At 48.6% G+C, this 16,519-nt stretch overlaps 1 protein-coding gene across 2 annotated transcripts in view; it reads right to left on the bottom strand.

Moving 5' to 3' along the window:
- Window positions 1–14,214, bottom strand: part of OSBPL10 (oxysterol binding protein like 10) — a 243,446-nt gene extending 229,232 nt beyond the window's left edge. For both annotated transcript variants that reach the window (XM_045856914.1, XM_045856915.1), the window contains exon 1: window positions 13,238–14,214. In XM_045856914.1, the coding sequence (XP_045712870.1) occupies window positions 13,238–13,518 (281 nt within the window). In that variant the 5' untranslated portion in view covers window positions 13,519–14,214. The remainder of the gene's footprint in view (window positions 1–13,237) is intronic.
- Between the last annotated feature and the right edge of the window lie 2,305 nt (window positions 14,215–16,519).

Genomic DNA, 16,519 nt, shown 5'->3' with positions numbered 1-16,519 from the left:
AGTCTCCCCCCTCAGAAAAGACCTATGTTGCTATTCAACACGAGAAAAAAAACCTGTCGAGTTTTGGCTTTTAATACTATTTTCCTGAGTTTCAAATGACTCCAAAGGAATCGTGAAAACTGATATCTAGCAGAAAAATTTCAGTCACAGGAACTCCAAGTCAACTGAGTGACTCTAATAGTCTGACAACTCATTTCGGGCCCAGATCTTCACTGCAGACTTCTCATTAGAAAATAAAAAGAAAAAGAAATAAAGGCCCACATGAGCCAGTAAGAATGACCACAAATAATTCCGCTAGTACAAAGAGGAGCATGACCACCTGCTATATAATAAATGTACGACACTCTCTCAACAGCACTCACCACGACAAACTGGCTTTTTTTCCCCCGTTCAACTTTTCAGGGACACTCGCTACATGAGTCAGCTGGAATACACACACTAAAAAGTTCAATGCTGTGCCGTCAGCCAAGGGGGCCAAGAAGCCCATTTTTAAGGTATGAGTAATAGGGTGAAACTCAGCTACACCAGAATCCCCAAAGCAAAGGGCATTCAAACCATGTGACCCCCATCTCAGCCAAAGTCCACACACTGAGCTTAATGAATTAGGAGGCCCGCATGACTATCAAGATACATCTGTTGTCAGCGCTTACAAATAGTCACAGGGCCAAAGAGCCACCTCACCCAGCCCTAAAAGCCCAAGTGGGGTCGGGGGGAGGGCAAGACAGGCGAGAAAAGTAATCACTGAGGACAGGTTCCCAGGAGGAAAGGGGCAAGGCTGACAAAGCACAAAGCGCAGCCCTGAAACAGTGATGGTATCTGACCAGGAAGGAACCCCCAGAACCCACTGCTCACAGAGAGAGATTTTCTCATCTACAAAATCACTCATTAAAACACAGGGCCCTTTCTTTGGGAAGGCTGCAGGGAAGAGAAGGAGAGAGTGAGAGATAAACAAAATAATGATTATCTTGCCCGGAATGAACTGCTGCTGGCTTACCCTGAGGCAAAACCCTCTGTAAAATGAGGGGATGGAAAATCTCCAAGTTTTTTTGCAGACTAGTGGGAAGAAAACATGCTTTGGAATCAGGCAAATCCTGGCTCTGTAACTTACTAACTGTGCAACTCATGTCACTCTATGCCTCAGTTACTTCACCTTTAAAACAAGATTCTACCTGCATGAGTTAGGGTTAGATTTGGCTGTGAATAGTGGCTTTAAAAAGAGGCCTACTACCTCCACCATGGAAAACCAGAGGCTGGCAGCCCAGGATTTGTGAGGTGGTGGTTCTCATCAACAAAGTCCTCAGAGGCTCAAGATGGCTGCTGGAATTCCAGCCATCATGTCTATATTCCAGTTTTGGCCATATGTCTGATATCCCAAAAGGAAAGAAAATAGAAGAAAGGGTACAAAGAAAGTTCCAGGACACTAGTATGTGACAACTCTGCTTCTATCCAGAATATAATCACATGGCCATCCTGAGCTGCAAGGGTGAAGAGTATACACACACAGTTTTATCTAGGACACCCCTGTGTCCAGCTGAAAACTGGGGTCCCGTGACTATATTAGACGGGGACAGTAGGTAGATCTACAACACCTCCCATCCCATTTTAAGGATTAAACTGGACAACATATGTAAACAGCCTGTTGCTTCCCAGGCCCACAAATGTATCTCTTCCCCTCCGGTAACACTGACATCTTAGTCTGTGGTCTCAGCATCTTAAGACAACCTTCCTAAAGTAGCCTTTTACAGCCTGATTTACCTGTTACAGTCTCATCTCTGGCCACACTCCACACACAACCTGCATTCCAGCCATACCAAACTAATCTCCTCCTTTCCTGCCTCCTCCAGACCTCTGTCCTCACAGAGCCTTCCACCAGGAACACTGTCCCCAAGTGGGTCTGCGCGATGAAATATTCTCTTCAGCATTCCAGCTCTTCCATCACCTGAGACTTTTTCCCCTTTGTTGCCCCCAGAGTTAGTGTTCTCCCTCCCAGGTGCTTCCTTGACAGTAGGACGCCCCTCCCTTCATCGTAACACATAACAGCAGCTTGCATCTAGTAAGTGCTTTGTTCCATTCACTGTCTTAAGCCCTTTTATACCCAGCTTCTCAGTGGATTCCAACGACCCTAGGACACGGACAGTATATTACCCCATTCCACAGACAAAGAAACTGAGTCTCAGAGAGGTTGAAGAGCTGTGCCAGGTCACACAGAGAGTAAAGTGCAGAGCCAGGACTCAGCACGGCGTTGGACTGCAGAATGGACATTCTTAACAACCACTCTCGGCTGCCTTGACTACTGATTGAGATGTCTGGGTGTCATTTCAGGCCAGGGAGGGTCAAACGACAGCCCACGGACTACATCCAGCCCACCACCTGCTTCTGTAAATAAAAGTTTTATTGGAACACAGGCACACCCACTTGTTTACAGCGGGAGAGCTGAGTAATGCCCACAGAGACTCTAGCCCACAAAGCCTGAAATATTAACTGCCTGGTCCTTGACGGGAAAAGTTTGCTCAGCCCTGCTGTAGTCTGTCAGCTCCTTCCTCGGGGCCTGAGCTTTCTCTTCTGGGCCCCCCGCATCGCATAGGGCATTCGGCATGTATGCAAAAGGCGCTCAGCACGTGCGTGGGGGCCCGAGCATCCCTTGCCAGGCCTGGTCACACATGAAGAGGAGGGAGTGTGGGGGCTGATGCTGAAAGCTCGTTCAGGACCCAGAAAGTTTCTCCATTCTGCCCAGACTCTATCAAACAACCAAAAGACCCAGTGGGGGGTCCTTTGTATCTGTCACATAATGAACTCAACTCCCCGGAACAAGGGGCCCAGGCAGAGCCTCCGAGCCCACCACACGTAGGGAGAGCCTGATTTCCATTAGTTCCTAGGGGCTCCCCAACCTCACACACTATACTCTTCTCATTGTTCACCGGTCACGTGACGGGCATTGCAGAGAAACACTTAACACATCCTGGAGAAGATCTATTAAAAACCGATGCGGGCCACCTTTCAACGTGTTCCATTCTCACCCAAATATTTATAGAAAGGGACCAAACCACACAAAAACACAAATAGTCCTCTAGAAACCACAGCACAACATGCGAAAATTAAAATGCCACCGTCGCCCTTCAGAGGACAGCCTTGCAATCAGACTGGATCGTGTTCCCTAATTTTGTCATTATTGCTATCACTGCATGAGGGACGAATAAAGCACTTTCCTTCTGGGCTGTGACCGTATTCGATCCAGTCTGGGTTATCAAAAATCCAATTCCGGATGGTTCTCTCTTTAATTCTGTCTTGGCCTGGCCCCAACGCACATCAGCCAGGAGCCAGGCGGAGCAGAGAGTGCCTCCCATGTTTCCGGCGCCATCATTTCAATCCTCCTTGCGGGACACACGGGCCGGCATCTCTCCTCTCCTCCCTGAGTTCTCAAACAACCAACCTCTGGAGCAGACTCAGAGGAGCCACAGGCTGAGCAGCCAATGGAGCCCATCACCCACTATGCAAATCAAGTAATTTGTCACCTGGGTCCCCATGCAGTGGGAGGAAGAGCTAAGAAATACCTGCATATTTGCTCAGGCTGGGTCCAAAAGGACCACTGACTTGTCCCCTAGGTACCACGAAGTCACCCATTGCTCTGTCTAAAACACAAGACTCCCTCCCCGTAGACAAACTTCTGCTAAGTTCCTACTGTGCATCAAGCCAGGTGCTGGGCCTGGTGCCTGTAGTAGCCTCACAACACTGCAAGGTTAGTGTCATGTTACAGATGAAGAAATGGGGGCCCAAAGAGTGAAGTGACTTGTCCAAGGTCATGCAGCAAACAAAAGGCAAAGCTGGAGCCTATGCTCCTACAGACGGCCCCTCTCTCGGAAGCCATGTGACTCCCATGAGGAAGAGGCAGTCCCGGCCTTCCTGAAGCTCCCCAGGCAGCAACAGAGAGGTTCGCTGGGATGCAGAGCAACCCATCTGCTTGTGCACTGCTGTGGGACTATGCAGTGGAAGGTCCAGCCACTCTGGAAACACTGGGAGCTTTGACATGCCACCTGTCCCGGAGCCCTGCAATTCCAATCCTAGGTGTTTACCAGAGAGAAAGGAAGGCGTATGTTCACATAAAGACTGGTTCATAAACAGCAGCTTTATTTGTAGTAGCAAAAAACAAAAACAACCCAAATGTCCACCTACAGGTTAAATGCATAAGCAAGCTGTGGGATAGCCACAGAATGTACTACTACTCAACAACAAAAAGAAACAATTTATGAACTAGTGGTAGGTGCGGCAACATGGACAAATCTGGGACATTATCTGGGCTAAATACAACAGACTCCAGACAGGGTGTCCAATATGGTCCATCTATACGAAACCCAAGAACAGACAAAATTAATTCATGGTGACCAAAATCAGAAACAGATTGCAGGGGAAGATGAATTAACTGGAAGAAACTTTAGGGCAAGTGGGCCGAAATGTTCTGTAGCTTTTGGAGCAGTGATTACATGGTATAAACAACTGTCAGAACGTATCAAAGAGAATGCCCGAGACCTGTGCCTTTTACTGTGTGTTAATTATACCTTAAAAAACATAGGCTTCAGGCTAACGAGTATTCTGATGATAAAATGAAAAACAGATGATCACGTATACTTCCAAAGCTGCTTCCTCTAAGCATTAATGAGCCCCCAAAGAAACTCTCACTTGCCCATTAAGGAAAATTAGGTTTCCATACTGGCCTTGGAAGCAATTTCCTTCACAGCATCACCTACCTTACATGTGCCCAAGGGGTCTGTCTAGTAGACAGAGATGAATGAATCCACCAACCCTTCCTAACAAGCCCACTTACAGTCGTGACAGCAACCTGAGCCCTTCCAGGACAGAGATGGCTGTCACCATGGCAACCAGGGAATGGTGGGCAAGGTGGATGGGGCAGGGAGCTGGAGAGCTGAGACTGTGAATGAGAACTATGTCTGCATAGGAGGCTGTGAATGCCATCTCCCCACCCTCAAAGGTCCACGTCCTGATCCCTGGAACCCGTGAGTGTCACCTTATGCAGCAAAGGTTGTGGCCTGTGGCACGTGTGATTACATTAAGGATCTGGAGCTGGGGAGATTATCCTGGATTATCTGGGTGAGCCCTATATGAAATCGCAGAAGTCCTAAGAGGGAGAAAGGGGAATTTGACCCAGAGAGGAGAGGGATGCAGTTACGGGCCAAGGAGTGCCAGTGGCCATCAGAAGCTGAAAGAAGCAAGAAACCAATTTCCCCTTAAGTATCCGGTGGGAGTGTGTTCCTGCCAACACCTTGATTTCAGCCCAGGGAAACTGATTTCAGCCTCCTGGCCTCCAGCAGTGAGAGCAAATTTAAATTTCTGTCCTGTTAAGCTACCAAGTCAGTGGTCCTTTGTTGTTGGGAACCGCCTTGCCTGGTTTGGTTTCAGAAGCTGTAACCACGCTCCCCCCGCCCCCCCACCAAGGCCAAGACTGAGGGAGCGACCTTGGACCATAAGCCACCAAGGAGACAAAAAAGCTTATCTCTCTGGAAGGAGCACTGCTTCTACTCCTTTTACTTCATCCATAACTGGCCCCCAATGCTTGGTCAGTTAGCCAATGATGGGTAAGATTCCCTAAGGGGGCAATGACCTAAGACCGGCACAATCACATGGGAGGCCCCCAAGGAAGGACTTTGGGGGCTATAGCAAAAGAGGATGATGGACCCTCGCCCCTTAGCTTTGACAAAGCCTGAGTCCTCATCCGGTGTGCAAGAAATCTCCTAATCTCTTGGCTGCCTTACTTCCCTTGCTCCACCTAAGCCTGAAACAATGACAGAGGGTGGTGCAGCCCTGTGCTGGAAAGGGCGGGTTCCCTAAGGGCGATCAGGCCTAAGAAAGAATATGTAAAATCCTGTAAAACATGCTTTGTTTAGAATGCTCTCAATTAACTGATAAAGGTCCAAACAAGAAGTAAGTTTGTTCCTCAAAGTTTTACAGCTCTTTAGCTATCTGACCCTGACTCAGAATAGGCCCTCAGGGTTCTTTGTTATCTATTGTTTGATCCTTACTGCCTGACAATGATGAATGAGCTTTACCTGTATTCCTGTGCAAATGAACCCAATAAAAGCCCATTGAGGAACAGGCTCCTGGCCCTTCTCCCTTGAGAGATCGGCCACCTTTCCTCCCCAAGCAGATGATGTCTTGGTAGACTTATTCTTATCCGTGGGGGCCAGCGGGGGAAGGGGCCTGTGTGCGGAGCTCCCCCACACTGTGCTACACCAGCCATAGGAAACTAATACAGACTGGAAACCTTAAATCCAGTATAGCTTCTGCCAACATTTTACATGCCCCCCAGTATCAACTCAAACTTCTAAGAAACATTTAGTAAAAGGGTTTGTTTCTTCAAAGACAACATCAGAGGACACCCAGATGACCATGGGGTGGGAGGCAAAGATTTCCTAAACAGGACTCAGAAAGAACCAATCACAAAGGGGAAAACTGAAAAATGTTGACTACTTTAAAATTAAGAATTTGTGTTTACCAACACATGGAGTGCAAGAAGATACCTGCTTTCTCTACATGTTACCCCACCAATGGACTCCTCCTATCCAGGGTATAGGAAGAACTTTTACAAAGCAGTAAGAGCAGACACCCTATGTATAAATGGGCAAAGGATTTAAATAGCACCTCACAAAAGAGAACATCCAAATGCCCCATAACACCCAAATGAGACGCTAAACTTCATTAGCCATCACAGAAACGCAAATCAAAACCATCACAGTGAGATGCCACCACAAACACCCACGCCACCAGCTGAAACGAAAACCAGAGGCAACATGGGGGTGGGAGGCGGTGGATGAGGACGGGGAGCACCCGGAACTCTCACACACCTCTGCTGGGATCGTTAACAGATGCAGCTACTTTGGAAAACCCTCCGACCGAATCTAATAAGCTGGACATCTGCAAACAGTAGAACCCAGTATTTCCCCTCATAGGTGTACACCCACAGAAATGCATACACTTGTGCTCTAAAACGCATGGCAGTGCTATTTGTAGGGCCAAAACCTCAAACGAACTCAAATGTCAATCTACAATGGATGTAATGGATTTAGCACATTCACACAATGGGATACGCAGCAGCGCCGGAAAACGAACAGACCTCCACCGCACGCGGCAACACAGATGGGGCTCCCTCACATAAAGAGAAAGAAGCCAGACACACAAGACCACATGCTGTACGGTAGGAAATTCAAAAAGGGGCCCAGAGAGCCTGCAGTTCACAAAGTCTGAATAGCGGAAACCCTATGGGAGAACTGGGTGGGTGGGCGGGCGGGCGGGCGGGGTGGCGGGGGGGTTTGCTGCTATTGCTTTATTTGGTGTGTTCCATTTCCGAAAATTCACTGAACTATGTACACTTATGAATTGTGCACTTTTCTGAATGTGTGTTGGGCTTCAAATTTGCCCTCAAAAATTCGGTTATTCAGAGATAAGGTGAAGAGCTATGAACTGCTTTTTTTCTTTTTCTCAAAAACCATTTTCAAACTTCAGCATGGATGCAAGTTCACCTTAGGGGAAAAAAATAGGGGTAAATAGAAAAGAAAATATAAATCACCCCCAATCCCACCCATCAAGGAAAACCATAGTAATCACATAGTGTACGTCTCCTCAAATACACATACATTTTTCAAACTGAAGGGCAGGGGGAGTGGACCCCACAGGAAGTGGTTAATGCAAGGCAAGTACTCAATATTCAACCATAAGTGCATAAATATATGCTATTATGTGCTCATCTGTAACCTAGGCAACCACCTCTTTATTATTATTGCCGATGAAGAAATCTATACACCTGAAACTAATACTGAATGTAAACTAGAAAAAAAGTAAAAAATATAGAAGTCTAGTGACCCTGAAGGATCTGTGCAGACTCAGAACAATCTGGCAGCCCAGAAAGCGAGCCATGTGAACACTTCTGAAGTAGGCAAGAACACAAAATCCAGAGCAGTGATTTTTTTCAATCTTGGTATCACCAATTACCTCGAAAATTATGAGTGCAGGACTGTGAAGCAAAGGGTCCCTGGTTCAATTTCCAGTCAGGGTACATGCCTGGGTTGTGGGCCAGGTCCCCAGCAGGGAGCGCACAAGAGGCAACTACACATTGATGTTTCTCTCCCTCTTTTTCTCCCTCCCTTCCCCTCTCTCTAAAAATAAATCAATAAAATCTTTTTTTTTTTTAAGCATTCGGTTCAATTCCATGGGGTTGTAAAAGTTAATGTACATCCCCAATAACTTTTCTAAAGGGGCCAAGTGGTCCCAAAGCCTTGGGAAGTCATGTCAACAGGCTAAACACTGTGTTCTCCAAGCGTGTGGTTAATGTACATCAAGTTCAATATAAGCCCTGGATATTTGGTCACTAAAGACCCACATTGAGTGGGTTGATGTGGGCCCTAAGTCAGGGTGGCAATGTCACAAGAAAAGCAGACTTTCCAACCCAGAAGACAAAGACAGATGGTTACAGAGAACAGAGCAACTGATAAACATATTAACTCAAGGACAAGGCTAGGAGCAGGTAGAGAACCACGATTTATAACAATAGGTAACACTGGCCAAATTGAACCAAATGCTGGCTTGATTGATTTCTTCTCTGTCATTGACTCATTTTCTTATTCATTCAGTAATAGTACTGAACCCTTATTGGGGGTACAGCGGCGAACAAGACAGACAAAAGTACTCTCTGTCCTCAAGAAGCTTCCATCTAGTGCCAAAAGACAAAAGAGTAAAATTCTGAGCATGTCAGGTGTTGGTAAGCATTACGGAGGGAAATAAAGCACTGAAGGGAGACCGAGATCAGAGGCTGGAGGGGGGGTAAGTCACTTCCCACAAGCTGTAAATGTTTGGGCCCGAGTTTTGCAATGATGCCTTCAAAACAGATCATCACCTCCTCTCCAAAGAATTCTGCAATAATTACTTTAATGGGATCCCAGGGTAATCACAGTGTTCAGAAAACCAACCAAGAATGTTACGGGCGAGAAAGGGTCGATTTGAGAAGGGACCGAGTGAAGACGCAGTGAGAGCTACCACTTCTCCGGACGCTGCTCTGCCCTGCTCCCAGGCCCGGATACACCAGTATCCTCATTTCATCCTCACACGGAACTAACGAGAAAGGCAAGAGTAACATCATGTTCGTCATTAAGGGATGAGAAAACGGAAGCCTGGAGCAATTAAGGAACTGGCCCAAGGTGAACGTGCTAAATGTCGATGTCAGGATTTGACTGGGAGCCCACGCTGCTCTCACTTTCCGTATAAACGTTCACGGTGGCCTGAGGTTTTCTTACCAACACTCGTCTACCTTACCCCATTCAAGCTCTGCCTTTCAGGAGGTCACCGAGTTCTCACAACCACACCCAGGGCCAAAAAAAAAAAGAAGTGGAGGCTGGATGCACACTGGCCGTGTCTTCTTTTCTGCAAGTAACGCAAGCTGAATGGCAGTGAAGACCCTCACATTTAAATATCCCTTCTTAGATCCAATCAGAAATTACTCCCTCAAACACTTGACATTACAAGCAAATCCAAGTTAGTTCCATTTTGGTTGGAGACTAAAATTAGCCGTAGGGCAACGGAGAGTTCATACAGCCAATTTGTTAGTGGGTGTAGGCATCTCAAACTGAACACAACCCAAACGCAACTCTTGGTTGTACCCTATCCTACCCACAAGCGTGTTCCTCCACTGTGACCCTCCATTCCGAAAAGGACACCTCAACCTCCCAGCTTCTCAGGCCTACCTACACACTCAGGAGCTCTCTCCTTGACCCCTCTTCCTCTCACCTCCTCATCCAATCAGCAATGTCTGCCCTCCCCACTCCAAATCGGTCTCTTTTCTCCATTTCCCTGTCCCCCAAGTCCAAGCCCCCAGCATCTGCTGCCCGGGTCACCATAATGGGCTCCTGACTGGTATCTCTGCTTCCCCATCTGGCCCCTTGAAAGTCTCATCTCCACACAGCCACTAGCCAGAGAGAACTTTCTAAAGCGTAAATCAGACCCTGTCTCCTCCCCGCCTAACATCCTGCCAAAACACACTGTTCAATTCTTCCCCCACCTACAGGCGCTGTGGCACCTGGCACCGGCCTCGCTTCCTCAGGCGCCGCACTCCCCACCCCGGTTCACTCCATACAAAAACCAAAAGATGGGTGAAAACACAGTGTCCTCAATTAACATGTGAATTTCAGGTCCTGGCCAGGCAGCTCATTGGTTAAGGAATGTTCTCATACACCAAGGTTGTGGTTCGATCCCGGGTCAGGGCACATATAAAAGCAAACAATGAATGTGTAAATAAATAGAACAACAACTCGGATGTTTCTCTCTCCCTCTCAAATCAATCAATGAATAATTTTTAATGTGAATTTCAGTAAGGACACTAGATCCACACAAAATTATTTCTACACTTTATTTTACCACTTTTTAATCTTCACAGCACCTGCTACTTTCTGAAAAATTTTGTTCAGTTGTTTAGATGCATTGGGTGCGCTCTTTAACACTCTCCTGTCATCTATTCCGTGCTATCACAACTGAGGTAGTTACTTTAAATAACTATAATAATAAACTACAGAAACTCTTCAATGTGCACTTTCCCCATGCTCCGATTATTTCCGCCAATGAGCATGAGCCACATGTCCTGGGCTGAGTGTGTCCAACAACGTGACATTCTCTCTCCTGGGACCGCCACTTCATGTACTTTGAGCTCTGGCCCAAACTGCCTTCCTCAGGGCTTGGTGATGGGGCTGAGAGCGCTACAGGTAAATTAAGGCAGAATATGATACTGGGTGTGAAAATACAAGCTTTGCAGCAACTTGAGCACATGGGAGAGGACACCAGATTAAAAACTGCCAGAGGGTGATCGGTGTGGAGGGCGTTACCAAAGCATGGAAGTACCAAGGGCTTCGTGGCTGGAGATGGTCATTAACTGCAGGCCATTTGAAAAGAGCTGTCAAAGGAACAGGCCCTACATGCAGGTAACCCAAACTAGTCAGCCCATCTGTTTGCACCAAGGCGTCGCCCCGGACTAGGGACGTGTGGGCTCCTTCCACTTAATTCTCAGTCTCCTCCACTGCTTCATGCGAACATGCCCACGTGTCTGTTCCCTGGAGTAGCTCTGGCTTCTAGAACAGTGCCTGGCACAGAGCAGATCCTCCATAAAACAGTCTCTAAACAAACAGATTCATAAACTAAAAATACATTTTCTAGGTTTCCTCTCTTTATCCTCTTTCCCTTTTCATGGATCCAGCGCAGCCTTCCTGAGACCCCTTGAGAAGGTGGAAGCGTGCCATCACAGAGCCACCGTAAATCTTCCCCAGATCACTAATGGGCCTCGGCCCTGCTCAGGGGACACCAATGTGGGAAACATAACCCCAGGGCCGAGACGCTGACCGTTAGAAAGAGACAGGGCTTTGGGAGCTGGTGGTAGACTTCGAGAATGGGGAGGCTTCTGTGGTTAAGAACAACAAGCAATGGTGCGTGGCTATAAACCACGGTAACCACCTCAGCTGAGACCTCGGTCGTGTACCCACTACCTACAACATTTGACCCAGGTAGCTCGCAGTCATGTAGGCATTTTTTTTTATTTATTTTGCCTCTTATCAATCAATCTTGCCCTCACCTAAATACCCTAATGGATTTTAAGTTACACAAAAGCTTGAGTTACTCCAACTCCTCCTAAATCCACTCCAAAGAATAAATCCTTTAATATACATTGCCGGTAAAAATAGAGTCCCCAAGTAAAATAACTGCAATGCAGGGCAAAAGCTCTGTTGCCCTCATAAGCTACTTGAAAAAAGGCATTAAAAGTGACTGCCCAACACGCAAGCAAAATGCTGTCACCAACAAGGCACCCTGAGGTGCCATCAAGAAGACACAATTACCGAAAACCGAACTCAGATGTAGTCATCTTATCTCTCTGGTCCCAGGCACTGTACTTTTTTTGGCTTTCCAGAATCGAAGGGGAAGTGGGAGAGGCAGGAGCACATACTGGGGCTATTTTGAGAAATTAAAAAGAATTAAAAGTTAAAGTGCAGCTTCCACAACATAGCAGATCTCCAAGGAAACCCGGTCACGGGGGAAAGTTCTCTGTCTATAGTATCAATATAGAAACAACTCAGTTTCCAAACTTAGGAAGTCATCTTCCTCCCAGTTGAATTGCATGTAAATAACGGCCTGATAGGTTTCAGCTGGAAGCAATCAACATTTAAACCATCTGCAGGGAGAGTTGACCAAGTAATTTAGTGTAACCAGAGAAGGAGGGCTCCCAGGGCGTGATTTGAAACTCACAGGCACTCCTGAGAACCCCAAATCCTAATATCCAAGGGCTATAAGGACAGGACAAAAGATCTCATCAGCCCACCTCACCCAAAAGCCCCACTCTCCACGCATGGCCACTTGTATTGGCCTCTGGCTGGTTTTGTAAAATAACGTGAACAGCGTTATCACACCTGATCCTTTTGAAGCCGTCCTGTCTATCCTGACTTCCGCAGTCCACTACCCACACCCCACTACCCCAAGGGCACTGGGCGCCCCTTCCCTTGACACCCCTGTCAGGACACGTGTCCGTAAGTAGGCTTCACAACTGTGAGGGTAGTGAGCAGGGAACTTCGAAAGGCACCTAATGAGGGCAATTATTATTATCAAAATAGCAAACTGTCCACTTTGAAAAGGGGTAAGTTTTCTCTTTTTAAAACTAAACTTCCGTTGCAGAGACTGGAGGTTCCAAGCCACCAACTGGGCGGAGGGTAGCATGCGGGCTGGAAGGCGTACAGGAGAAGGGGCAGGTTTTTGGTGGTGGTGATGGTGTTTTTAAACACTAAAGTTTTAAATGAACTAAGTTATGAAGAGAATTGCTGTGATAGGACCAGATGTATTAACACGCTTTTGATCCTGGTATAAAGCACTCCCCCTCTGCTTGCCTTTTTCCACCCTTCTTCAGGAGTGCGGGAAAACCGCTAGCAGGCAGGGCCCGGGACCAGCGCGCTGCGCCTAGCACTCCAGTCCCTGCAGGTGCCAGTACAGAAAACCAAGGTTCTCACCTCCCTCCCTTCCACTGCGGTGCAGCCCTGGGGTGGGGTCACCCCATTCTGGGCACCCCACCTGGAAAGGAGCAGGGACGCAGAAAGGACACCCAAGCGGAGACAGCACCCCGCTCGCCGGTGGTACGATCGCGCACGCACACACACACACTGAGCAGCGCGCAGGGAGGGGCGCTCGTTGGCGCGGGCGGCGGGCACGTTACCTGTTCTGCCAGCCCTGGAGGAGGTTGGTGTATTTGCTGAGCACGCCCTCGAGAGCCGGCTCCCTCCTGCGGCCGCCTCCCCCGGACGGACTAGCGGCCACCGAGCCTGGGCTACTGCGGCTGCCCCCGCCAACGAGCCCTGCTACCGCCGACCGGCTGGAGACCGCCCGGCCCGCCAGGGAGCAGGAGGGTGAGGAACCCGCGGAGGTGGCGCGGCTGCTGCTGCGGCTGCTGCTATTGCTGCCCCCGCCGCCGTCCGTGCCCTGGGCCGCCCTCTCCATGGTTCGCGTGCGCCCGGCACTCGGGTGCTCGCCGCGCTGGCGGCCCCGGCGCTGGGGTTCCTAACGCGGTGACGGCGGCGGCTGCTGCTACAGCACCGGGCGCCCGGGCCGCGCGTGGCTGCTCCAAGTCCCAGGGAAATGCCTGACTCATACAGGAGGAAGAGGAGGAGGAGGCAGGCGAAGGAGAGCTGGGAAGGAAGCCAACGGGGCTGGATGCAGCTGCGGCCGCCCCTCCTCCCGCCACGGCCTGGGCCCCGGCCCCTCCCTCCGCACTAGTTTCCCCGGCAAGTTCGGAACGGGTGGCGGGTTCGGCGAACCGTCTTCGAGTTCCTCCTGCTCGTCTTTTGAGTCCTAGTGGCCGCTCCTGCCCGAGGTCTGGGGGCGCTCTGGGGCGCAGATCCGCAGGATGGGCACGCCCTTTTCACCCCTGGCGCTTCTTCTGCCGCCCCCTCTCGGAGCTAAAGAGGTGGAAGGGAATCTCTGCACGTCACTCCCCACCCCCAACCCACCTCAGGACCTGGAGGGAACGGCGGCCCCACCCACCCTGTCCAGCCGGATATGGACCCGCCCGGCCTAACCTAGGCACAAACGCACCCTCCCTCTGTCTCCCATACCAAGCCTGGGCCAGACACACGTACACAGTAACTTGGAAATGGGCCTCACTGGTGGAGGAAAGTAATAGGGCAGAAGGTCCTCCAGGATCTCCTGCGTGTCCAGTAGGGGACGGGAGGGCAGGTGATTCTTACAGGTAAGGTTTCCAGAGGCATTTTCATACTGCGGAGCAAATGGATACCAGGGCCGGTGCTGGAGTAAGGCAAGACAAATCTCAGATTCCTGGAAATGCGACCTTAAATTGACACCTCGCTTGCCCATCATAATCCCGACCCTGATGGACACGTAAACCTGGTAAGTCAGCACCTACACGTGTTACACCAAGCAACTGGGAACCAGAGACTCCAAAACGGGCAAGACCGCACTGAAATCAGCAGATGTTTACAAACATAGTGAAACATTCTGTGTCGGTTGTCATTTCAGCCCCACCCCCACCACAACTAGATTTCTCCATTTAAAATTGTGGCTCTTTGGCAAAAGTAGATGGGTTGCGCTCTCCCCACCTCACTAATAATTTTTGTGAATATAAATATCCAGTGCAACCTGAAGTTTCTAAAATTACCTAGAAAATAGCTTGGAGGAGCTCAGACACACCACACACACACACAAGAAAACAAAAACAAAGGGTGATGGATGGGTGATCGCTGTTCCAAGGACCTACAAACTCATAAAGCGGATAAATAATTCAACGGTTTAAAAAATTGCTAAATGGAATAGACTCAGCTCTCCAAGGGGATAGTTTGCCAAGCCCGGCCCTTCTCTAGCTTCGGATCCTTCAAGGAAACATTCAAAGATGGTTTAGCTCTAGAAATTTCTGTGGAGAAGCTTGTGGGGCTGATGAGGAGTGAATGTACCCCTGAATAAATTACAGTTCCAGGTGTCTACACAGTGTATGAAAGTTCCCCAAAGAGACTGCATGGTAGGAATAACCAACTTTGGAGCCAGACAGAGCTGAGTTCACATCTTTGACCTTAGTTTTCTCACCTGTAAAATGTTAGTAAAGATACTACTGACTGTGATGAACTACGTGAGAATGTTTTAATTTGTTCAAAATATTTCTTGCCTTTTCCCATGACAGAAGTATCCTCCCGCCATACTGACCTCAGATTCGGTCATGGAATTGCTTTGCCAGTGGAATGTGAACAGTTATAATATTGGCCACTTCCAGACATAAGCGTTAAGAGTCATCGTGTGGTTCCACCAGCTTTCTCTTTTCCTTCTGCTAGCTGAGCAGTGTGCTCCAGATAAAGGCTCCCCTTCAATGTGGGTCCCAGAGTGAAAAGACATCTGGAACACAGCAGAGCCAAAGCCAGTTAGCGTTAGCCACGTCACCCGTGCAAAATGTTTGTTGTAAGTCACTTAATTTTAGGAATCATTTTATACCACAACATAAAGTGGCCTAAGCTAGCTGATACACCAGCTGGTCTATGGGTGTCCATAAAGTCGTTTGCTGGCAAAGGCTGAGAAGGCGAACTATAAGTGTCAGTCACCTGTGCCAAAGCAACACCCCTTTCGATGGGAGACTACCACGCTGAGCTCCTCCTAAAAAAGGAAGTGCCATCGTTTTATGTCCTATTATTTAACCACTACCACCATACTCCACCCTACCCAGCCAACCTGTGACTGGATGAGCGAGGGCAGCAAACTCCCACTCTGGACTGAAAAGCTGAAACCCTTGACAAAGACCGTCCAGTTGGAGGGGGAAGGAGCTAAGCTGAAAAGAATCATCAAGGCCAATGTCTTAGTCTGTTCCGACTGCTATAACAAAATACCACCAGCTGGTTAGCTCATAAACAGAACTTTCTTACAGTTCTGGAGGGTGCAAGTCCGAGGTGCCAGCAGGGTCAGCTCTGGTGAGAGTTCACTTCCAGAGCCCAGACTTCTCCCTGTGTCCTCACAGGGCAGAAGGGGGGAGGGGACTCTGTGTGAGCTCTTTTACTGAAAAACACAAACAAGCAAAATATAACCAAGGACACTGAAATTGAGAACAGGCTCACAGTGACCAGAGAGGAGGGAATTTCAGGGGAATGGGGGAAGGGTTTGCAGAAACTGGTATAAAGAACACATGGACAATAACAAGGTGGGGGTGGAGACGGGAGGGACGTGGGGAGGGCTGGGGGGTGGGCTGGGATGGGAGTAAAGGGCAGAACACTGTACTTGAACAACAAAACAAAGAAAAAGAGCATTCCAAAGCATCGCAGGTTCGATTCCCAGTCAGGGCACATGCCTGGGTTGCAGGCCATGGCCCCCAGTAACTGTACATTGATGTTTCTCTCCCTCTCTCTCTTTCTCCCTCCCTTCCCTCTCTAAAAATAAATAAATAAAATCATTTAAAAAATGTATTTAAAAAAAAAAAGAAAAAGAGCACTGATCTCATCCATAAGGGCTC

The sequence above is a fragment of the Phyllostomus hastatus genome, unplaced genomic scaffold (genome assembly GCF_019186645.2).
Source record: "Phyllostomus hastatus isolate PE091 unplaced genomic scaffold, TTU_PhHast_1.1 phas_scaffold_129, whole genome shotgun sequence".
In the NCBI taxonomy this organism is placed as follows: domain Eukaryota; kingdom Metazoa; phylum Chordata; class Mammalia; order Chiroptera; family Phyllostomidae; genus Phyllostomus; species Phyllostomus hastatus.
Note: the sequence above shows the minus strand (reverse complement) of the source record. Positions and strands in the feature narration are given on the sequence as shown.